Source organism: Ranitomeya variabilis, chromosome 4 (genome assembly GCF_051348905.1).
Source record: "Ranitomeya variabilis isolate aRanVar5 chromosome 4, aRanVar5.hap1, whole genome shotgun sequence".
NCBI classification, from domain to species: Eukaryota; Metazoa; Chordata; class Amphibia; order Anura; family Dendrobatidae; genus Ranitomeya; species Ranitomeya variabilis.
This window is the reverse complement of record NC_135235.1, coordinates 455284713-455308630: the sequence shown is the minus strand read 5'-3', so window position 1 is coordinate 455308630 and position 23918 is coordinate 455284713. Positions and strand designations below refer to the sequence as shown.

General features: G+C 41.3%; 1 protein-coding gene across 2 annotated transcripts in view; it reads right to left on the bottom strand.

The window, feature by feature from the left end:
* Nucleotides 1–1394: 1394 nt before the first annotated feature.
* The window catches only part of RPN2 (ribophorin II), a 54138-nt gene continuing 31614 nt past the window's right edge, over nucleotides 1395–23918 (bottom strand). The window contains exons 8-18 of one of the 2 annotated variants that reach the window (XM_077251596.1): nucleotides 23445–23563; nucleotides 18250–18355; nucleotides 17641–17732; nucleotides 17458–17572; nucleotides 5208–5402; nucleotides 4980–5066; nucleotides 3888–3983; nucleotides 3653–3728; nucleotides 3438–3567; nucleotides 3097–3167; nucleotides 1395–1839 (exon numbers count right to left, since the gene is read on the bottom strand). In XM_077251596.1, the coding sequence (XP_077107711.1) occupies nucleotides 3116–3167; nucleotides 3438–3567; nucleotides 3653–3728; nucleotides 3888–3983; nucleotides 4980–5066; nucleotides 5208–5402; nucleotides 17458–17572; nucleotides 17641–17732; nucleotides 18250–18355; nucleotides 23445–23563 (1068 nt within the window). In that variant the 3' untranslated portion in view covers nucleotides 1395–1839; nucleotides 3097–3115. The remainder of the gene's footprint in view (nucleotides 1840–3096; nucleotides 3168–3437; nucleotides 3568–3652; nucleotides 3729–3887; nucleotides 3984–4979; nucleotides 5067–5207; nucleotides 5403–17457; nucleotides 17573–17640; nucleotides 17733–18249; nucleotides 18356–23444; nucleotides 23564–23918) is intronic. The other variant, XM_077251597.1, reaches the window with a different exon arrangement.

Here is a 23918-nt window from a genome sequence, read left to right as displayed (position 1 = left end):
CTGCACTCCCCGCACCCTCTGCACTTTCCAAGATGTGTTTGTATTAACCTGCACATGGATTAAACATTGTGGATCAGCCAACTGGTGAGTGCCGCTATTTTCTTACAATTAACTTTTGGAATAATAAGCCAGGTTATGCATTGTCCCCTCATCCCTATCCTGGTATCCATGGTTCCTCATCTCCATCCTTGTATGCATGGTTCCTTATCCTTTTCCCTGTATGCATATTTCCTCATCCCCATCCTTGTCTGCATGGCTCCTCATCCCCATCCTTGTCTGCATGGCTCCTCATCCCCATTCTTGTATGTGTGACTCCTTATCCCTATCCCTGTATGCATGGCTCCTCATCCCCATCCTTGTATGCATGGTTCCTCATTCCCTATCCTTGTATGCATGGCTCCTTATACCCACTCTTGTATGCATGACTCCTTAACCCCACTCTTGTATGCAGGGCTCCTTATCCCCATCCTTGTATGCATGGCTCCTTATCCCCATCCTTGTATGCATGGCTCCTTATCCCCATCCTTGTATGCATGGCTCCTTATCCCCATCCTTGTATGCATGGCTCCTTATCCCCATCCTTGTATGCATGGCTCCTTATCCCCATCCTTGTATGCATGGCTCCTTATCCCCATCCTTGTATGCATGGCTCCTTATCCCCATCCTTGTATGCATGGCTCCTGATCCCCATCCTTGTATGCATGGCTCTTCATCTCTATCCTTCTATGCAGGGCTCCTCATCCCTATCGTGGTATGCAAGGCCTCCTTATCCTTGTATGCATGGCCCCCCATGAGAAAAGCATTACAAAAAAAACAAAACAAAAAAAAATCCTACTTCCCTTCCCTGCACGCCCTCGCTGCATCTTGTTACGGTGCTCACAGCTCCAGCGGCCGGGCGATCACGTGTATCATTAATGTAATGATTATTCACTCCATGCCTATGGGAGTGGAGAGAGGTGAATATTCATAACTCTTAAGTAGCTCACACCCGTGATCGCCCGGCAGCTGCTGGAAGCTGGCTGCTGCGGCTGACATTGTGCGAGTGCTATAAAAAGAAATGAATATTCACTGCCAGTGCAGTGAATTATTCATTTCTCTTTAGCAGCCGGCACAGGAGTTAGCCACAGCCGCCGGCTTCTGCCTCCTGTGACCCGCTGCTCCGCCTCCCCCGCCGTCTTCTGGGACAATGACTCGAGTATAAGCCAAGGAGAGAGGGGGGGGAAAGGCCGTTTTCAGCACACAAAAAATGTGCTGAAAAACTTAGCTTCTACTCGGGTATATATGGTATGTATATATTATAACTTGTGTATTTTCTTTGAAAGTCTTTTTTTTTTTTTTTTTTTTACAAACTTGATTTTTTTGTTTAATTTTTAAGGTAATTCACAACAAAACAGTCCCGTTCACCTTCCATTTTATTATCAACAAGGGAAGAAGTTTTCAGAAGTCCCATTTCATCTTCTTCCAATTTCATTCTTCACATTGCCCCCCCCCAAAAAAACATGCTGCCAATCCCCACGCCACCCAAAATCTTGGTTGTCTTTCAATATGTGAAAATGGCCAGGCAAAAACTTGCCAACAGCTAGTTCACAGCCTGCACGTGGCAGGAAGAGGTCAGTGTACGAAACATCTGGAATCGGTATCACAGTGGTTTCAATGAAGAGCGGCAAGGGCAGTTGAGGGGCCGTCACACAACAATCAGTGCAGAGGAAACATTCTGGGCACATAAAAAAAATAAAATAAAAATGGACTGCAATTTTTCAAAGTGTACAGATGAATTGACACTGGCATCTTAGGGTGTTTTAACTTTTTATAAACCTTGTCTCACTTCACTTTTCTGACCTGTTGAAACAAAGATGATACTTGTTACACACTACACACAGTTCCACAAAAGGACAGTCACATTATATATTACAGAAATATTCAATCACATTCCATAAAGGTGGTCATACGGAGCGAGACCATACATACCTGTTCACGTTTGTATGAGAAAAGGCTTGGTTCCAATAATTTGTTAAGTATGCTTACTATCTCCCCTCGCTGACTACATTCAATATATTACAGCAGTCTAGCAATTGAACAGTCACCCACCAGTCTGACCAAACTGGATGCAGAAGACAGAGGACAATTACAAAAAGATCAAATAGCTTTGTTTATGGGTCATGTCCGGCTGGAGCACACTTTTTTCTTTAAAGGGAGCTCATCATCAATTACATATTGCCCCAACCACAGACAGCATGAAATCTCAACCAAAAGACTTTAAAAAATAAAAAAAACAACAACTCTGAAACATTGTTACAGGTATTTTTGAAACTTGTCCAACTGGCTGGGTACACCATTCAATCAAGCCAACCAGACAGGAAAAAGCCTCGCAGCAGAATCTTCTAGTACCAGATCGTCGTCTCATATACCTGCCTTAGTACAGAGTCATTTGGTGTAAAATGGACACAATGTATTAGGAGGCACAGACCTGTTAATGAGATGCTTAAACCTAAAAAGGAGCAAATATTGTTTCAGAGCACCATTCTGGAGAAGAGTCGGTGATAAATGCTCCCATATGTTCTCTAAAAAGTAAGATGTGTCTCTCCGTAAAACAGGGGGCATTGTTGGGATTTCATGCTGCCCATGGGAAAGGCATAAAAAAAAAATATGGATGTTAAGATTCCTCTTGATTTTTTTTTTTTTTTTTTAAAGAAAACCTAATGTTAACGTACCAATGTTCTTCTGTATTAGTTTGTACATGAACATATTTTCTTCCTTAATAGGAACAATATATTAAATGGATTCACATCGATATTACACACAAGTAAAGGCTGAGCCGGAAAAGACGATGAAGCACGTTAGGACAGGATAGTGAGGTGGCTCTTTAGTGGAGCAAGATGCACACAGTCCATTCATTGCACGTGAGAGGATTAAAGCCACACACAGAGGGAGTACACCTCTTATGAGTGGAAATTCATTTCCTATGCAATGGCAACAGACACATGACAGCAAGTGGTTAGTCTTAAATGTGGACACGAGGCGCAAGTTTTATGATATGGAGTAAGGTTGGCATGCATGTTGGGCAGGTAATAAAATGATTTGGTAAGGCAGCCTTACTTCATGGGACGCCCCCAGATTACCGAAGTGTTCTATACTTTGCCAACCTACTGCTCTGTTCAGCTGCAGTCCTGAGAGAAAGGAGGAAGGAGACAGAAGCAGAGGAAGAGAAGGTAAAAGCCTGGGAGTCACAGAGATGGCTCTCAGTAAAGACAAGATTACGGCAGAGAAGGCAGATTATAAAGGAACACATTTCCTAAATCTGAAATACTCCTGGACACATACAAGAATTGGAAAGTGCTAAGTGTAAGTACATAAGGCACCTAAGAGCAGCCATTTTGTTTTGATTTCAGCAACCTGGTTCCATCTGAAAGTAAAGACGATTACAATAATTATTTTACCTTTTGACTGCTTTATGGGCGAGCATGCGGTTTCCAGCCAGGAACGTGACAATTCCCAGTAGGGCCAAATATTTCAATGTCTGGAACATGTTCAGTTGAGTCCAGTAGACATACATCAGGCCCAACATAGCTAGAAAGCATAATACAATTATGTAGGAAATGATACGCCTTCTGTATTTAGAACACATGGCAAGTAATAGCATGTGGAAACATACCGGCGTGTCCCAGATGGAAGATCAGCGTGCTTGGAGAGAAGCTGAAGTTGGAAATATTCACACCAATCTTTATCCACTGGAAAAAAAAAATCTCTTATTACATGACATCAAAGAAATTATTTGTGTGCGCCACTTGGAAGTTGAGGCATGCTACTATAAATAATCATAAATGTCAGTTTCTTTAACGTTTAGGCAGTGTGTTAGAAAAAGTAATAGACTTAGTATTGTAACTTACAAGAATAAAAAGCAGGAACAATGGTGCCAGGACCAGGGCGGTGAAAGTATTTGATACAACAGTAGGTGGCCTCTTCTCAGGCTCCCGGAATAAGTGCTGCACATACAAACATGTACATTAGACAAGTCATTCATACAGACAAAATATATCTAGCAACTCACGCTAGCAATGGAAGACTACAAAGAGCAATCGGAAAGAGGACACTGATCTGCAGTGAAGGCAAATAGGACATAATTTCCAAATCTTTTCTTGGGAACAAATTTCTTTCTCCCACGAGTAAAGGAGTATGCAAACCATAGTAAGAAGTAACACTGCGCTATTGAGTGATCGTCAGCAGCGCTGTGCAAGAGTAGAGAATGAAGAAGTTCAGCAATCAATGTTAAGGCCTATCTTAGTCTTATGTCATAAATGATCGGCTGAGAATAACCTTTTAACAGAAACATCATGTGGATCAAGTTAGTGGGGATGATTTGTAAAGTAGCCATCTGCTCGGCAAATGATAATAAACTACATTCTGTGATTCTAGCATGGGTGCCCATGAAGTGAGGAATTTTATCTGCTGTGATCAGTATGCAATTTCAAGTTCAGTTTCTCATTATTGACCAAGTTATCTTGATAAATGTATTTTCCATGAAACATCCAGAAAGTTACCAGACAAGTTTTCTCCAACAATGTAAACCCATTTGGGTATCTGCACACAATCAGTAAACACTGCAGGTTGGACGCTGCGTACTTGTGCAGCGTCCAAACCACAGCATCCAGGTGTTACAGCATAGTGGATGGGATTTCAAGAAAATCCCATGCCCACTATGCGTCCACAGACATCTGCGGATCAACTGAGGAGACGGACCTGTGACACCTATTTCCAGACCGCAGCATGTCAATTTCTCTTGTGGAGACGCAAGAGAAATTTCACCAATAGAATGTACTGAATGTGGTGAATCCGCACGGTTCAGTGAACACATTCACCTGGGTTCAATAGATGGCAGCGCTTTGAACGCAGCGAACACGCTCTGCATCCAAAGCACTGCCAGTTACGGATTGTGTGCACATACACTTTTGACTTCAATCATATGCCATTAATCCAGTTACCTGAATGTCTGGTTTGGGGGTGAATAGGTTCTTGCTTTGAACAGCGGTTGGGGCATCTTCTTCAGGGAATTTAATGACTACATCAGCCTAAAGCAGGATTTTAAAAAATAAATAAACAAATAAAAAACTATCCTTGTGCGTTTAATGCCATTTTAGCCACAAGCTTTTTGTTGCTAGACATACAAGGCTATAGCTAGTAACTATTTTATAACAGTGCCTACAGCATACCATATTCCACAGAATGGGATTCTCCAGAGTGGCATCGCCTACAATTAAGTACAGCGTGTAAGTGCCGGACGCAGAGTCAAACTCTGACTTCCTCTCAGATGGATCAAGCTCAAATCTATATGTGCCCTTATTGTCAGGCTCCGCAACAAACACCACTTCTTGGCTAGTCTTCTGGTTATGAAGGCGAACAAATGTCTGGAAATCAAGCAAAAAATAAGTTTAAGTTTACATTTACCAAAATGCAATCTGTAATTAGTTGTAAAGAATTCCAGTAGCATATGGTGGCTCGGTCTTTGATTTATAGTATTAGCAGGTTACAGAGGCTCACCTAACAGGGCTGTTTCAGAAAATAACTGCATTCACCATAAAACAGAGCTTCACTTTATAATATATTGAGATTTACTTTTACTACTACTACCCCTAGCAATGTATGAATACATTGAAAATGGTGTATGTCTGACACTACCCAATCAGTCACTGCCTCTGACTGTAGGCACCCTACTGCTAAGGAGCAGCTTCGTATCTCCGATTTGTCAATGCATTTACACACTCACAGGAGGAACAGCACATTGCTAGTCATGAGAGCCAGAGGTCCGCTTTCACAGCACTGAATACTTAAAAACTATAACCTACACTTAAGAATATCAGATTTGGGGGGCCAAGACCCTCTCCGATCAACTGCTATTAAAAGGTGTATTCCCATCTCCAAGATCGCATCCCAATATGTAGTAGGTGTAATAATATTAGCAAACACCACCAAATAGTAATGTAGTATAGTTCTGTTGATTTGCTATGTTAAGTACCTCATGCACTGCATTGCAGGACCTTAGGTATCCATGGTTACAGCCACTTATATAGTGACAATTAAACAGCTCTTTGTGGTCGGAGACATGGATACCTTAGCTACTGCAATAGCCTCCATGAGGCAAGTGACATAGCAAATCAGAAGAACTATACTACATTTCTAATTGGAGGTATTTGCTAATATTATCACACCTACTACATACTGGTATAGGATCGTGGAGAGGAGAACACCCTAAGCTGAAATCTGCAGATACATTGAATGTAACTGTGCAGAATCACCTCTTTTGCTGTGGCTGCTATATTATATAGTTTTCCCACTCTCTCTTGGTACATTATATTTTAGCAGGATCTAACCAACCATTTATGTCAAAGAGTAGATTGCCACCACCTACCTCTGTGAATTTGCAGCCATGCTCTAACTTCCACCTGTGTAACCAGGCATTGGACAACTGAAAGAGTACGGGTGCACACCAAAAACTGAGAATTCAAATAGTGTCCAAAAAGAGATAAAAGGTGGCACTCATCCTCCCAATTAAGCGAGTCCTTTATTCAGTCCATTTAAACGGTTACAGCGAGAGAGAAGTAGTAAACTTCTGTGGGCAATGGCCGTTTCGCCCTAACTGCGCTTCAGCGAGTCCTATGTTGGCAGGAAGTAACGAGGCATCCTATTATAGTGAAAGGAATGCCCCACAGGTGATTACATCAGAAATTAGTTTAGAACGATGGCTCACTCCTCCCGACAGAGCAGAAGAACAAACAAAAAATGAGCCACAAAACTAAATTAAAAATTATACAAAAACATACAGACTAATCTAAAAACAAGAATGTATACAATAGCCCTTTTACAAAAATACCGTCATGTCAGTTTTATCATTGAGTCCAGAGGGACCCTGTGCCCGTGTGCGCAGAATCCATCTGGACTCCTTTGGACAGTAACCTATGGAGAGCGCCCCCTTGTGGAGGCAAGTGAACTTGTTCCAACCCCGCAAATGTCAATAAGTCTGGATTCCCTGCGTGTCTTTCCTGCATGTGTTCAATCAGTCGCCTGGAACCTTTTCCTGTAATTATAGATCTGGACTGCTCCCGAAAACTGACAAAAAGAGGGCGGATGGTCTTACCAATATAAAAGAAACTGCAGGGACAAAAAAAGGATTACATATACCACAGAACATGATCTGCACGAGATGAAATCCTGAACTTGGTGAGTAATGTGACCAATTCTCAATATTTTATCAGTGAGATGAAAGCGGCAGAAGGAGCAATGGCCACACTTGGTTACCTTTTGGTTTGTAACTGTCAAGCCAATATTTTGTTGTGGATTTTAACAGATTCTGTACCAAACAATCTTTCCAGTTAGTACCTCTTTTATTGGCAATTGGAGGTCTTCGGGACACAGATCTGCATCTCTGTCTAGAATATGCCAGTTGTGTTTATAACTATCCATTGGTCAAACTGGAAACTGAATACAAATCTTTTTTTCTTTACCCTTGAGAAGATCACGATCTCTGTTCACATTCAGGAGATCTCTGTGGGACCGAGCTGCGGCTCTATCCATGGCTTCACCTAGGGACCTTAGTGGGTTTCCCCTTTTGGCCAGTTTCATTTTAAGGTCAGTGGCTGGCTCCAAAAACCATGTGTGATCACAGTTTATCCATCTCAGCCCCAAAAACTGGTTATAAAGGTAAAGCTTTTTTTGTGAGGTGGATGTGCACTAGAAAAGTGCAAGGAGGAATTGGAGGCAACTATGCCGATTTTTACATCTAGGAAGACTAGATCCGAGTCACCAAAGTTGGAAGTGAATTTCATGTTCATTGTATTCTCGGTGTTCAGGTAATGAACCAATTCCTGAAACTGAGCTTCCGTGGCCGCCCATACTATTAGGATGTCTTCTACATAGTTCATATATAATCTGATGTATTTCAAGAAAGGATTGTGCCCTGTGTAGACGACACCCTCCTCCAGCACAGCAAAAAACAGATTTGCACATGTGCATTCAACCTGTGTGCCCATGGCCGTACCAATGCTCTGGAGGTACCAAGTGTCTAGAAGCTTAAAAGGCATTATGTTTCAAAACGAAATTTAGAGCTCCACAGGCAATATCAATAAATTTCCTTGTGTTGTCAGTACTTGACAAAATAGAGCGTATCGCTTCCACACCCTGTTCCTGGGGGATTCTGGTGTAAAGGCGTTCCACGTCAATGGAAGTTAGTGAGAAGCCACCTTTCCAGGTATACTCCTGGATTATCCGTAGGAAGTCACCAGTCTCAAGTAAGAGGGAATATTTTTTAAGAGCGGTCGGGGCAGCCAGTCCATATACTGGGAAATAGGTTCTGCTAGGGATCCTATCACAGAAACTATGGGGCGATTTGTGGAGTTTCGGTATGAAGTTCCAGTGAGTTTTTTTGGGCAATTCAGGAAACAGCTTTTCAGCCTTTTTGTATGAAATAATACCGAAGTCTATAGAGTGTCTCAGGAAAGACTAATTCTTTACGACACTTGTCTGTGGGGTCTTAAGAAAGCATCACATAAGTGTCCGTGTCAGCAAGCTGTCTATATGCCTCATGTAGATAGTAATCCCTTGTGAGTAATACTAAATTTCCTCCTTTATCAGCTTGTCTATCATATCATCCCAACTTCTTATCATTTGTAACGCCCTTCCCCCCATTGTGAGATTAGATGGTGATTTTGGATATATGAGTGCTTCCATATCCTTAATTAGTTGATCATGGAAGATATCAATGACATTTCCCGGTGATGCGGGTGGTATATATCTAGATTGCAACCCACCAACAAAAGGTCTCGTGGGAATGTTAGAGGTCTTGCAGTCTACATTGTAATTTTCATCATAGAGACTGAACAAGAGAGCGGCATCACTCGCTACTGTGGCTGAATTCAAGGACTTATCTTCCTCAACCATAAAACCTAAAGATCCAATCTTACAGGTTATTTCTCCCAACGGGAAAGATGAGGGGTGTGATTGGGTGGAAAGAAATGACTTATGCAAATGTATTTTAAGAATTGCTTTCAATAAATCAATTTTAAAGTCCATAATATCAAACTCACTAGGAATACAGAACCACAGACCCTTGGAGAGGACCGAGATACAATGTTTGTCTCGTGTGTGTGGTCTGTGAGATTTACGACGGAATTCCTCCATTATTGCCTCCATGACACTTGTTTCCGTTTGCTGTCTTGCACCTCTGACTGCCCGTTCTGATTCTCCTCCCAAAGGGTTAACTGACGAACCTGCATCATTCTCCCATTTATCCACTAAAGAATACAAATAGCTTTGGTCTTCGGTCACACAGGAATCTCAGTCCGTTGTCCAGTAGTCCTTTTGTGGGCCTTTTTATTGTTGAAATTTCTTTTGTGCCTAGGCATCCCCATTTTTCTTTTGTTTAGGTTGGTTCTTATTCCAGTTGAAAATCTGGTTAGAATCAAAATCAGCTTAGTCTCTTATAAATTTATTTAGTTTTCTTTGTTTAATTGCAACCTGGGTCAAAACCAATTTCTTATCTATTTTTTTTTTTTTTTATTAAAGATTGACCATTGATTGTCAGTCAGTCTAGAATGCAGTTCTATTTTTGCTTTCTCCAGATCTTTGTTCGTTTCAAGATGATTTTTTTTGGTTTTGTTTCAGAACCAAACCGAGTAAATCATGGGAACATTGCAACAACATTTTATCACATTCTGTAGAAAATTCTTTATTGTCTTGTTCCAACCCTGCAATTGTCAATAAGTCTGGATTCCCTGTGTGTCTTTCTTGCAAGTGTTGCCGGGTAGAGAGAATGTGGAAAAATACATTTATGATTGTGAACACCAAGACGCCCTACACACCGTCGGCACAGAAACCTTGGAGTTTAAAGTCACTAATCTTGCTGAACGTGAAATCCATCTTTTCTGGACCAGTAATTGCCTGAAATCCTACATGGAATGTGATAGAGTACCACGAGGTCTCTGCATTTACAAAGATCTGTCCCACTTTACAGACAATAAAGAATTTTCTACTGACAGGGATAAAATGTTGTTGCAATCTTTAATAAAAAAATAGATTAGAAATTGGCACAAAAGAAATTTCAACAATAAAAAATGCCTGCAAAAGGACTACTGGCAACAGACAGATTCCAGTGCGAATGAAGATCAGAACCATTTATATTTTTTGGTGGATAAACGGGAGAATGATGCAAGTTCGTCAGTTAACCCTTTAGGAGGAGAATCAGAAGGGGTGGTGGGAAGCGCAAGACAACAACTGGACAGCAAACAAACAAGTGTCATGGAGGCAATAATGGAGGAATACCATCGTAAATCTCACAGACCACACACGAGACAAACATTGTATCTCGGTCCTCTCCAAGGGTCTGTGGTTCTGTATTCCAAGTGAGTTTGATATTATGGACTTTAACCCCTTCACCCCCAAGGGTGGTTTGCACGTTATGGATCGGGCCAATTTTTACAATTCTGACCACTGTCCCTTTAGGAGGTTATAACTCTGGAACGCTTCAACGGATCCCGGTGATTCTGACACTGTTTTCTCGTGACTTATTGTACTTCATGATAGTGGCAAAATTTCTTTGATATTACCTGCGTTTATTTGTGAAAAAAACGGAAATTTGGCGAAAATTTTGAAAATTTTGCAATTTTCCAACTTTGAATTTTTATGCAATTAAATCACAGTGATATGTCACACAAAATACTTAATAAGTAACATTTCCCACATGTCTACTTTACATCAGCATAATTTTGGAACCAACATTTTTTTTTTGTTAGGGAGTTATAAGGGTTAAAATTTGACCAGCAATTTCTCATTTTCACAACACCATTTTTTTTTTAGGGACCACATCTCATTTGAAGTCATTTTGAGGGGTCTATATGATAGAAAATACCCAAGTGTGACACCATTCTAAAAACTGCACCCCTCAAGGTGCTCAAAACCACATTCAAGAAGTTTATTAACCCTTAAGGTGTTTCACAGGAATTTTTGGAATGAAATAAAAATGAACATTTAACTTTTTTTCACACAAAATTTACTTCAGCTCCAATTTGTTTTATTTTACCAAGGGTAACAGGAGAAAATGGACCCCAAAAGATGTTGTACAATTTGTCCTGAGTACGCCGATACCCCATATGTGGGGGTAAACCACTGTTTGGGCGCATGACAGAGCTCGGAAGCGAAGGAGCGCCATTTGACTTTTCAATGCAAAATTGACTGGAATTGAGATGGGACGCCATGTTGCGTTTGGAGAGCCCCTGATGTGCCTAAACATTGAAACCCCCCATAAGTGACACCATTTTGGAAAGTAGACCCCCTAAGGAGCTTATCTAGAGGTGTGGTGAGCACTTTGACCCACCAACTGCTTCACAGAAGTTTATAATGCAGAGCCGTAAAAATAAAACAAACATTTTTTTTCCCACAAAAATGATCTTTTCGCCCCCAATTTTTTATTTTCCCAAGGGTAAGTGAAGAAATTGGACCCCAAAAGTTGTTGTCCAATTTGTCCTGAGTACGCTGATACCCCATATGTGGGGGTAAACCACTGTTTGGGCGCATGGGAGGGCTCGGAAGGGATGGAGCGCCATTTTGAATGCAGACTTAGATGGAATGGTCTGCAGGCGTCACATTGCGTTTGCAGAGCCCTAATGTACCTAAACAGTAAAAAAAAAAAACACAAGTGACACCATTTTGGAAAGTAGACCCCCTAAGCAACTCATCTAGATGTGTTGTGAGAGTTTTGAACCCTCAAGTGTTTCACTACAGTTTATAACGCATAGCCGTGAAAATAAAAAAAAAATTTTTTCCCCCTAAAACTATTTTTTAGCCCCCAGTTTTGTATTTTCCCAAGGGTAACAGGAGAAATTAGACCCCAAAAGTTGTTGTCCAATTTGTCTTGAGTACGCTGATACCCCATATGTGGAGGGGAACCACCGTTTGGGCGCATGGGAGGGCTCGGAAGGGAAGGAGCGCCATTTGGAATGCAGACTTAGATGGAATGGTCTGCAGGCGTCACATTGCGTTTGCAGAGGCCCTAATGTACCTAAACAGTAGAAACCCCCCACAAGTGACACCATTTTGGAAAGTAGACCCCCTAAGGAACTCATCTAGATGTGTTGTGAGAGCTTTGAACCCCCAATTGTTTCACTACAGTTTATAACGCAGAGCCATGCAAATAAAAAATATTTTTTTTTCCACAAAAATTATTTTTTTAGCCCCCAGTTTTGTATTTTCTCAAGGGTAACAGGAGAAATTGGACCCCAAAAGTTGTTCTCCAATGTATTCCGAGTACGCTGATACCCCATATGTTGGGGTAAACCCCTGTTTGGGCGCACGGGAGAGCTCGGAAAGGAAGGAGCACTGTTTTACTTTTTTAACGCAGAATTGGCTGAAATTGAGATGGGACGCCATGTCGCGTTTGGAGAGCCCCTGATGTGCCTAAACAGTGGAAACCCAATTATAACTGAAACCCTAATCCAAACACACCCCTAACCCTAATCCCAACGGTAACCCTAACCACACCTCTAACCCAGACACACCCCTAACACTAATCCCAACCCTATTCCCAACCGTAGATGTAATCCAAACCCTAACCCTAACTTTAGCCCCAACCCTAACTTTAGCCCCAACCCTAACTGTAGCCTTAACCCTAACCCTAGCCCCAACCCTAACCCTAGCCCCAACCCTAGCCCCAACCCTAACCCTAGCCCTAACCCTAGCCCCAACCCTAACGGTAAAATGGAAATAAATACATTTTTAAAAATTTTTTATTTTTCCCTAACTAAGGGGGTGATGAAGGGGGGTTTGATTTACTTTTATAGCGGGTTTTTTAGCGGATTTTTATGATTGGCAGCCGTCACACACTGAAAGAAGCTTTTTATTGCAAAAAATATTTTTTGCGTTACCACATTTTGAGAGCTATAATTTTTCCATATTTGAGTCCACAGAGTCATGTGAGGTCTTGTTTTTTGCGGAACGAGTTGACGTTTTTATTGGTAACATGCTCGGGCACGGGAGATTTTTTGATCGCTTTTTATTCCGATTTTTGTGAGGCAGAATGACCAAAAACCAGCTATTCATGAATTTCTTTTGGGGGAGGCGTTTATACCGTTCCGCGTTTGGTGAAATTGATAAAGCAGTTTTATTCTTCGGGTCAGTACGATTACAGCGATACCTCATTTCTATCATTTTTTTATGTTTTGGCGCTTTTATACGATAAAAACGATTTTATAGAAAAAATAATTATTTTGGCATCGCTTTATTCTGAGGACTAACTTTTTTATTTTTTCGCTGATGATGCTATATGGCGGCTCGTTTTTTGCGGGACAAGATGACGTTTGCAGCGGTACCATGGTTATTTATATCTGTCTTTTTGATCGCGTGTTATTCTACTTTTTGTTTGGCGGTATGAGAATAAAGCGTTGTTTTTTGCCTCTTTTTTTTTTTTTTACGGTGTTCACTGAAGGGGTTAACTAGTGATATAGTTTTATAGGTGGGGTCGTTACGGATGCGGCGATACTAAATATGTGTACTTTTATTGTTTGATTTTTTTTTATTTAGATAAAGGGATGTATTTATGGGAATAATATATATTTTTTTTTCTTTATTTAGGAATTTTTTTTCTTTTTACACATGTGGGAATTTTTTTTTTTACTTTTTTACTTTGTCCCAGGGGGGGACATCACAGATCGCCGATCTGATAGTGTGCACAGCACTCTGTCAGATCACCGATCTCACTTACAGCCGTGCAGGCTTACAAGCTCCTGCACGGCACCCGGAAGTAATCCCTGCAGGACCCGGATGCAGCCCCGCGGCCATTTTGGATCCGGGGTCTGCAGGGATAGGAGGTAGGAGACCCTCGCAGCAACGCGATCACATCGCGTTGCTCCGGGGGTCTCAGTGAAGCCCGCAGGGAGCCCCTTCCCTGCGTGATGCTTCCCTGTACCGCTGGCACACCGCGATCATGTTTGATCGCGGTGTGCCGGGGGTTAATGTGCCGGGGGCGGTCCGTGACCGCTCCTGGCACATAGTGCCGGATGTCAGCTGCGATAGGCAGCTGACACCCGGCCGCGATTGGCCGCGCTCCCCCCGTGAGCGCGGCCGATCGTGCTGGACGTACTATTCCGTGCTTGGGAATTAGGGCCCACCCCACATGGACGGAATTGTATGTCCAATGGCAGAAAGGGGTTAAAATTGATTTATTTAAAGAAATTCTAAAAATACATTTGCATAAGTCATTTCTTTCCTCCCAATCACACCCCTCATCTTTCCCGTCGGGAGAAATAACCTGTAAGATTGGATCTTTAGGTTTCATGGTTGAGGAAGATAAGTCCTTGAATTCAGCCACAATAGCGAGTGATGCCGCTCTCTTGTTCAGTCTCTATGATGAAAATTACAATGTAGACTGCAAGACCTCTAACATTCCCATGAGACCTTTTGTTGGTGGGTTGAAATCTAGATATATACCACCCGCATCACCGGGAAATGTCATTGATATCTTCCATGATCAACTAATTAAGGATATGGAAGCACTCATATATCCAAAATCACCATCTAACCTCACAAAGGGGGGGAAGGGCGTTACAAGTGATAAGAAGTTGGGATGATATGATAGACAAGCTGATAAAGGTGGAAATTTAGTATTACTCACAAGGGATTACTATCTACATGAGGCATATAGACAGCTTGCTGACACGGACACTTATTTGATGCTTTCTTAAGACCCCACAGACAAGTGTCGTAAAGAATTACATTCTTTCCTGAGACACTCTATAGACTTCGGTATTATTTCATACAAAAAGGCTGAAAAGCGGTTTCCTGAATTGCCCCAAAAAACTCACTGGAACTTCATACCGAAACTCCACAAATCGCCCCATAGTTTCTGTGATAGGATCCCTAGCAGAACCCATTTCCCAGTATATGGACTGGCTGCCCCGACCGCTCTTAAAAAATATTCCCTCTTACTTGAGACTGGTGACTTCCTACGGATAATCCAGGAGTTTACCTGGAAAGGTGGCTTCTCACTAACTTCCATTGACGTGGAACGCCTTTACACCAGAATCCCCCAGGAACAGGGTGTGGAAGCGATACGCTCCATTTTGTCAAGTACTGACAACACAAGGAAATTTATAGATTTTGCTTGTGGAGCTCTAAATTTCGTTTTGAAACATAATGCCCTTAAGTTTCTAGACACTTAGTACCTTCAAAGAACCGGTACGGCCATGGGCACACAGGTTGCATGCACATTTGCAAATCTGTTTTTTGCTGTGCTGGAGGAGGGTGTCGTCTACACAGGATGCAATCCTTTCTTGAAATACATCAGATTATATATGAACTATCTAGACGACATCCTAATAGTATGGGCGGCCACGGAAGCTCAGTTTCAGGAATTTGTTCATTACCTGAACACCGAGAATACAATGAACATGAAATTCACTTCCAACTTTGGTGGCTCGGATCTAGTCTTCCTAGATGTAAAAATAGGCATAGTTGATGGCAATATAAGAACAGGTTTATAAGAAACCCACTGCCTCCAATTCCTTTTTGCACTTTTCTAGTGCACATCCACCTCATACAAAAAAAGCTTTACCTTATAGCCAGTTTTTGAGGCTCAGATGGATAAACTGTGATCACACATGGTTTTTGGAGCCAGCCACTGACTTTAAAATGAAATTGGCCAAAAGGGGAAACCCACTAAGGTCCCTAGATGAAGCCATGGAGAGCTGCAGCTCAGTCACACAGAGATCTCCTGAATGTGAACAGAGATCGTGATCTTCCCAAGGGTAAAGAAGAAAAGATTTCTATTCAGTTTCCAGTTTGGACCAATGGATAGTTATAAACAAAACTGGCATATTCTAGACAGAGATGTGGTGATGAGCGAGTGTACTCATTGCTTGGGTTTTCCCGAGCACGCTCTGGTGACCTCTGAGTATTTATGACTGCTCGGAGATTTAGTTTTCCTTGCCTCAGCTGAATGATTTATGGCTATTAGCCAGGCTGAGTACATGTGGGGGTTGCCTGGTTGCTAGGGAATGTTATCAAGCAGGCTAGTAGCTGTAAATCATTCAGCTGCCACGATGAAAACTAAATCTCCGAGCAGTCAAATACTCAGAGGTCACCCGAGCAACGAGTACACTCGCTCATCACTACAGAGATGCAGATCTGACAGAGGTAGTGTCCCGAAGACCTCTAATTGCCAATAAGAGGTACTAACCTGAAAGATTGTTTGGTACAGAATCGGTTAAAATACGCACAAAAAATTGCCTTGACAGATACAAACCAAAAGGTAACTAAATGTGGCCATTGCTCCTTCTGCCGCTTTCATCTCACTGATAAAATATTGAAAATCGGTGACATTACTCACCAAGTTCAAGATTTCATCTGGTGTAGATCATGTTCTGTGGTACATGTAATCTTTTGTCCCTGCAGTTTCTTTTATTTTTGTTAGACCATCCGCCCTCTCTGTCAGTTTTATGGAGCATTCCAGATCTATATTTACAGGAAAAGGTTCCAGGCGACTGATTGAACACATGCAGGAACACAGGGGCGCATGGTTCCTCTGGACTCATTGATAAAATTGACATGATGGTATTTTTGTAAAAGGGCTATTGTATACATTCTTGTTTTTAGATTAGTCTTTATGTTTTTGTATAATTATTTTTTTTATTTAGTTTTGTGGCTCATTATCAGTTTGTTCTTCTGCTCTGTCGGGAGGCGTGACATATAGTTCTAAACTAATTTCTGTTAGAATCAAATGTGGGGCGTTCCTTTCACTATAATAGGATGCCTCGTCACTTCCTGCCAACACAGGACCCGCTGAAGCGCAGTTTGGGCGAAACGGCCATTGCCCACAGAAGTTTTCCACTTCTCTCCCACTGTAACCATTTAAATGGACTGAATAAAGGACTCGCTAAATTTGGAGGATGAGTGCCACCTTTTTTCTCTTTCTACCCAACCATTGCTTACGTGGGATCATGTAAAAGGTGAATTTGGTACTCTCTGGAATTGATGCAAAGATTATATGTTTTTATTTAATAATCTTTGCATCAATTCTGGAGTGGCAAATTCATTTTCTACTTATTGTGGAGTGGAATCCTATTTGTGCACCATTAGTAGGAGGGCTTTTTGTTATATGTGGGATCAAGACACAAACTTTATTTAATGACCTATCCCAAAAATAGGTAATAATATATGCTTGGACATCCCCTTAAAGAAGCTGTTAATGATTTCTGACTCTCTGTTTTTCCTACTTTATGTTGCGACTGCCACTGAGGCATAACATTGCATTAATCTCACAGGACTTCATTACATGACTTCATTACATCCGCCTTCAGCTTGATGTGTGATGAAATACTGTATATAGGACGTTCTGGACTGGCTATTTCCTCAGAAACACAATGTCATGTCAATGTCCTAATTGTTGGTGGCAGCATGGGACAAGTGTTATAGGAGATGTACCTGATGAGGTGTCAGACTGGCTCCTGTGTTCACATCAGTAAGCTGGAAAGACAGGGCAAAATTCTGGTGGCTGTCAGCAGTAAATGGTCCTTTGGCTTTAGAAGGGAATGCCACCCTAAAGAAAGAAGTCCTTTTAGTTTTCTCTTACGCACCTGACATACTGTGAACTGATGCTACAATTACCTGGTAGTTTTAGGAGAAATACTCTGGTCTTTATCCACAATGGAGAGATCAACGTTGCTGATTCCAACTTCTGTTGACACCTTCACCTTAATCTGTAATAGGAACAGTTTACAGTCCAGTTCATTTTTCTATAACAATGATCCGCTCACACACAGAGACACTGTGTTGTCCTCAAGCGTTTTCATGGCTAAACTTGATGAGCCACTTAAGGGTTAATACTGATTCATATTAACCATTTCTCGTCTCTGCTCCCATAGCAGATAGAATAGCTACAATTTATGAGTGAAAGACAAACTGCTGCCTTGCACTTGTTTAAAATGGAAGAATGAGGGCACAATGTCCCTCAGCCTTGTGCAATTTCATTCAAGAGTCTCTTGCTGATCTCAAGGGGTTCAGAACCTGGCAAAGTAAAGATTCAGAGCCATCATTTTCTGCTCACGCCTTTCATATGCAGACATTCCAAGTGGATAATTAGGATAATTAGACCCCAGCAATAAAAATGAAAAGGCCCTGGAAAGCTCTACATCACATTATGCAGCACATTTGCTAGATGAGTTGGCACTATTAATTATAGGTTTCCGTGTCACACAGATTTGAGGTCATACACACCTCCACCTGGCTTGCCAGGAAGCGGCTGTCACCCTCCACGCTCACAGAGAAGTCATAGTAGCCGCTGGCTGGCTTCGAATCCATAAAATTTAGTTCAAACGTGTCTCTATAAAAGGAAAAGAAGAAGGGAATTATGTTGTATGAGCATGAATACATTCAGTGGTTAGTGGCTGCTGAGCAGACAAGTGCACAGATCAGAGTGACAGCAGCAGAATAAACAGATTCCGGGTAAATTAACCTATACAGTATATTCAAGTCTCGTCCCAACAATTAAGGACAAATAGGAAATGTTGAAGAGTGCAGTAAATAATGAAGCCACTCATATTGTCAGTCCAATGTTAACTACATGACGTCTGACTACCTAAAACAGAGGTTTTCTCCAGCTCTGTGTTCAAAAGTTGGTCCAAACTTCTCCCATGCTGCAAGGAGGAGTGCAGGCTGGCAGGATCCAGCAAGGTTTAGACCAGTGCTTACAAGCTGTATATAGCAAAGAGCATGGGAGCGCTGTGTTAGGTGCCTAGAAGACTGCAGACGTGGCTGGTAACCTAGGGCAATGAGCCGTGAACTGTAAATATACAAATCTCTATTTCTAGAAAATAGAGAAGAGTTTAGTTAGAGGAAAACTGCAATTTTACCCATTTAAGAAGATGAGACAACCCTATTAACCCCTTAAGCCCCGAGGGTGGTTTGCACGTTAATGACCGGGCCAATTTTTACAATTCTGACCACTGTCCCTTTATGAGGTTATAACTCTGGAACGCTTCAATGGATCTTGGCGATTCTGACATTGTTTTCTGGTGAGATATTGTACTTCATGTTAGTGGCAAAATTTATTCGATATAACTTGTGTTTATTTGTGAAAAAAATGGAAATTTGGCAAAAATTTTGAAAATTTCACAATTTTCCAACTTTGAATTTTTATGCCCTTAAATCACAGACATATGTCACACAAAATACTTAATAAGTAAGATTTCCCACATGTCTACTTTACATCAGCACAATTTTGGAACCAAAATTTTTTTTTGTTTGGGAGTTATAAGGGTTAAAAGTTGACCAACAATTTCTCATTTTTACAACACCATTTTTTTTTTTTAGGGACCACATCTCATTTGAAGTCATTTTGAGGGGTCTATATGATAGAAAATAACCAAGTGTGACACCATTCTAAAAACTGCACCCCTCAAGGTGCTCAAAACCACATTCAAGAAGTTTATTAACCCTTCAGGTGTTTCACAGGAATTTTTGGAATGTTTAAATAAAAATGAACATTTAACTTTTTTTCACACAAAATTTACTTCAGCTCCAATTTGTTTTATTTTACCAAGGGTAACAGGAGAAAATGGACCCCAAAAGATGTTGTGCAATTTGTCCTGAGTACGCTGATACCCCATATGTGGGTGTAAACCACTGTTTGGGTGCATGGCAGAGCTCGGAAGGGAAGGAGCGCCATTTGACTTTTCAATGCAAAATTGACTGGAATTGAGATGGGACGCCATGTTGCGTTTGGAGAGCCCCTGATGTGCCTAAACATTGAAACCCCCCACAAGTGACACCATTTTGGAAAGTAGACCCCTTAAGGAACTTATCTAGATGTGTGGTGAGCACTTTGACCCAACAAGTGCTTCACAGAAGTTTATAATGCAGAGCCGTAAAAATAAAAAATCATATTTTTTCACAAAAATGATCTTTTCGCCCCCAATTTTTTATTTTCCCAAGGGTAAGAGAAGAAATTGCACCCCAAAAATTGTTGTGCAATTTGTCCTGAGTACGATGATACTCCATATGTGGGGGTAAACCACTGTTTGGGTGCATGGCAGAGCTCGGAAGGGAAGGAGCGCCATTTGACTTTTCAATGCAAAATTGACTGGAATTGAGATGGGACGCCATGTTGCATTTGGAGAGCCCCTGATGTGCCTAAACATTGAAACCCCCCACAAATGACACCATTTTGGAAAGTAGACCCCCTAAGGAACTTATCTTGATGTGTTTTGAGAGCTTTGAACCCCCAAGTGTTTCACTACAGTTTATAACGCAGAGCCGTGAAAATAAAAAAATTTTTTTTTTCAGAAAAATGATTTTTTTAGCCCCCAGTTTTATATTTTCACAAGGGTAACAGGATAAATTTGACCCCAAAAGTTGTTGTCCAATTTGTCCTGAGTACGCTGATACCCCATATGTGGGGGGGAACCACTGTTTGGGCGCATGGCAGAACTCGGAAGGGAAGGAGCGCCATTTGGAATGCAGACTTAGATGGATTGGTCTGCAGGCGTCATGTTGCATTTGCAGAGCCCCTGATGTACCCAAACAGTATAAACCCCCCATAAGTGACCCCATATTGGAAACTAGACCTCCCAAGGAACTTATCTAGATGTGTTGTGAGAACTTTGAACCCCCAAGTGTTTCACTACAGTTTACAACGCAGTGCTGTGAAAATAAAAAATCCTTTTTTTCCCACAAAAATGATTTTTAGCCCCCCAAATTTTTATTTTCCCAGAGATAACAAGAGAACTTGGACCCCAAAAGTTGTTGTCCAATTTGTCCCGAGTATGCTGATGCCCCATATGTTGGGGTAAACCCCTGTTTGGGCGCACGGGAGAGCTCGGAAGGGAAGGAGCACTGTTTTACTTTTTCAACGCAGAATTGTCTGGAATTGAGATCGGACGCCATGTCGCGTTTGGAGAGCCCCTGATGTGCCTAAACAGTGGAAACTCCCCAATTCTACCTGAAACTAATCCAAACACACCCCTAGCCCTAATCCCAACTGTAACCCTAACCACACACCTAACCCTGACACACCCCTAATTCTAATCTCAACCCTAATCCCAACCGTAAATGTAATCCAAACCCTAACCCTAACTTTAGCCCCAACCCTAACTTTATCCCCAACCCTAACTTTAGCCCCACCCTAACTTTAGCTCCAACCCTAGCCCCAACCCTAGCCCTAGCCCTAACGGGAAAATGGAAATAAATACATTTTTTTAATTTTATTATTTTTCCCTAACTAAGGGGGTGATGAAGGGGGGTTTGATATACTTTTATAGCATTTTTTATATCGGATTTTTATGATTGGCAGCTGTGTCACACTAAAAGACGCTTTTTATAGCAAAAAAGTTTTTGCGTCTCCATATTTTGAGACCTATAATTTTTCCGTATTTTGGTCCACAGAGTCATGTGAGGTCTTGTTTTTTTGCGGGACGAGTTGACGTTTTTATTGGTAACATTTTCGGACATGTGAGTTTTTGATCACTTTTTATTCCGATTTTTGTGAGGCAGAATGACCAAAAACCAGCTATTCATGAATTTCTTTTGGGGGAGGCGTTTATACCGTTCCACGTTTGGTAAAATTGATAAAGCAGTTTTATTCTTCGGGTCAGTACGATTACAGCGATATCTCATTTATATCATTTTTTTATGTTTTGGCGCTTTTATACGATAAAAACTATTTTATAGAAAAAATAATTATTTTGGCATCGCTTTATTCTGAGGACTATAACTTTTTTATTTTTTTGGTTATGATGCTATATGGCGGCTTGTTTTTTGCGGGACAAGATGACGTTTTCAGCGGTACCATGGTTATTTATATCCATCTTTTTGATCGCGTGTTATTTCACTTTTTGTTCGGCGGCATGATAATAAAGCGTTGTTTTTTGGCTCGTTTTTTTTTTTCTTTTTCTTACGGTGTTCACTGAAGGGGTTAACTAGTCGGACAGTTTTATAGGTGGGGTCGTTACGGACGCGGCGATACTAAATATGTGTACTTTTATTGTTTTGTTTTTTTTAGATAAAGAAATGTATTTATGGGAATAATATTTTTTTTTTTCTTCTTTATTTAGGAATTTTTTTTTTTTATTTTTTTTTTTACACATGTGGAAATTTTTTTTTAAACTTTTTTACTTTGTCCCAGGGGGGGACATCACAGATCGCCGATCTGATAGTGTGCACAGCACTCTATCAGATCGGCGCTCTCACTCACATCGCTGCAGGCTGCAGCTTTCATCTGCAGCCTGCTCCGGACCCGGAAGTACTCCCTGCAGGACCCGGATGCAGCCCCGCGGCCATTTTGGATCCGGGGCCTGCAGGGAGGAGACGCTCGGTACAAGGGGAGTACATTCCCTTGTACCGATCGTCTCAGGGAAGCCCGCAGGGAGCCCCCTCCCTGCGCGATGCTTCCCTGTACCTCCGGTACACCGCGATCATGTTTGATCGCGGTGTGCCGGGGGTTAATGTGCCGGGGGCCGTCCGTGACCGCTCCTGGCACATAGTGCCGGGTGTCAGCTGCGATATGGGGGAGCGCGGCCGATCGGCTATGACGTACTATCCCGTCACTGGGAATTAAGTCCCAGGTCACCTTGACGGGATAGTACGTCATATGGGATTAAGGGGTTAAGGAGCAGGTGATTTTTTTTTACTTTTAATTTTCCACCCATTTTCCCCACAGCTATAACTTTATTTTCCCGTTGAGTGTCATATGAAGGCTTGTTTTTGGCAGAACGGGTAGTAGTTTTGTCTGGTACTTACTTTACCATGTAATGCACTGAACAAAAAAAGCCCATGTGGTGGAAAATGCTGAATAAAGACCCCAATTCTGCAGTTTTTTTAGAGTTGTTTTTGCAGAGTTCAATGTCCAGTAAAAATGATGTGGCAACATGGTTCTCTGTGTCAGAATAATTATGGTGCTATCAAACTTGTATAGTTTTATTTAATTCAAGAGGCAAAAAATTGGGAAAATTTGAAAAAAGGAATATAAAAAATTGGTTTGTATTGCTAGTTCCCGAGACCCGTAACTCACACATTTCCAACAATGGACCTGTATAAGGGCTTGTTTTTTTAAATGTCCAGCTGATGGTTTTATTGATGTTATGTTAGGGTACCACAATCTCCTTTTATTGCAGTTTGTTAGTGGAATTGAGGTAATCAAAAGAATCACAAAACCAATTCTGGTGGTTTTTTTTATTCTGCATTTCAACGTTGACCATATTAGATAAATAATTTTATTTTTTATTCATTCAGGCAATTTTGTCCTAATCAATGCCAAATACGTTTTTTTTTTTTTACAATTCACTATTTATTTGGATGTAGCCCTTATTAGTTCATGAAGCTATAATGATAGGAATACGTCTTTATCTAGAAAAGAAACATATGCAGTAAATTCAAACAGGTTGCACTGTGTGCCTGACATGAAGAACCTCTCTTACCCAGACGAAGAAAATGCTGCCTGCTCCAGAGTAGTGGCTTTAGTGCTACTAGACTTTGCTTCAATCAATTTCACTTTGGCATCTGATAGTCGTTGTGAGAGAACGTTGGTAACCAGAAGCTATGTAGAAGAGGGGAAAAAAAAAAAAAGATGTATTTTGGATAAATTAGTTTAACACAATATTACAAGCAAAATCGTTAAAAACAAACTCTGTAAAATAAGAGCCCTGTCAATCAACTGGATAGGTATGGGACAAAGTCGGATCTTCAATCTATAGTTTCTCTGAAATGCTGGAGCAGTTGTGCAGCCAGCTCTGATTAATGCTCCCTGTGGTTTGGGCAGCATTAAGCATCTGATAGGTTTCCTTTAATTTGGGTCTCACAGCTTCACATCTCTTTTTTTAACAGGACAAATCTGATGGAATGAAACCACAATACCCATGTGAATAAAACTGAAGACATGCATTGATCTGGTC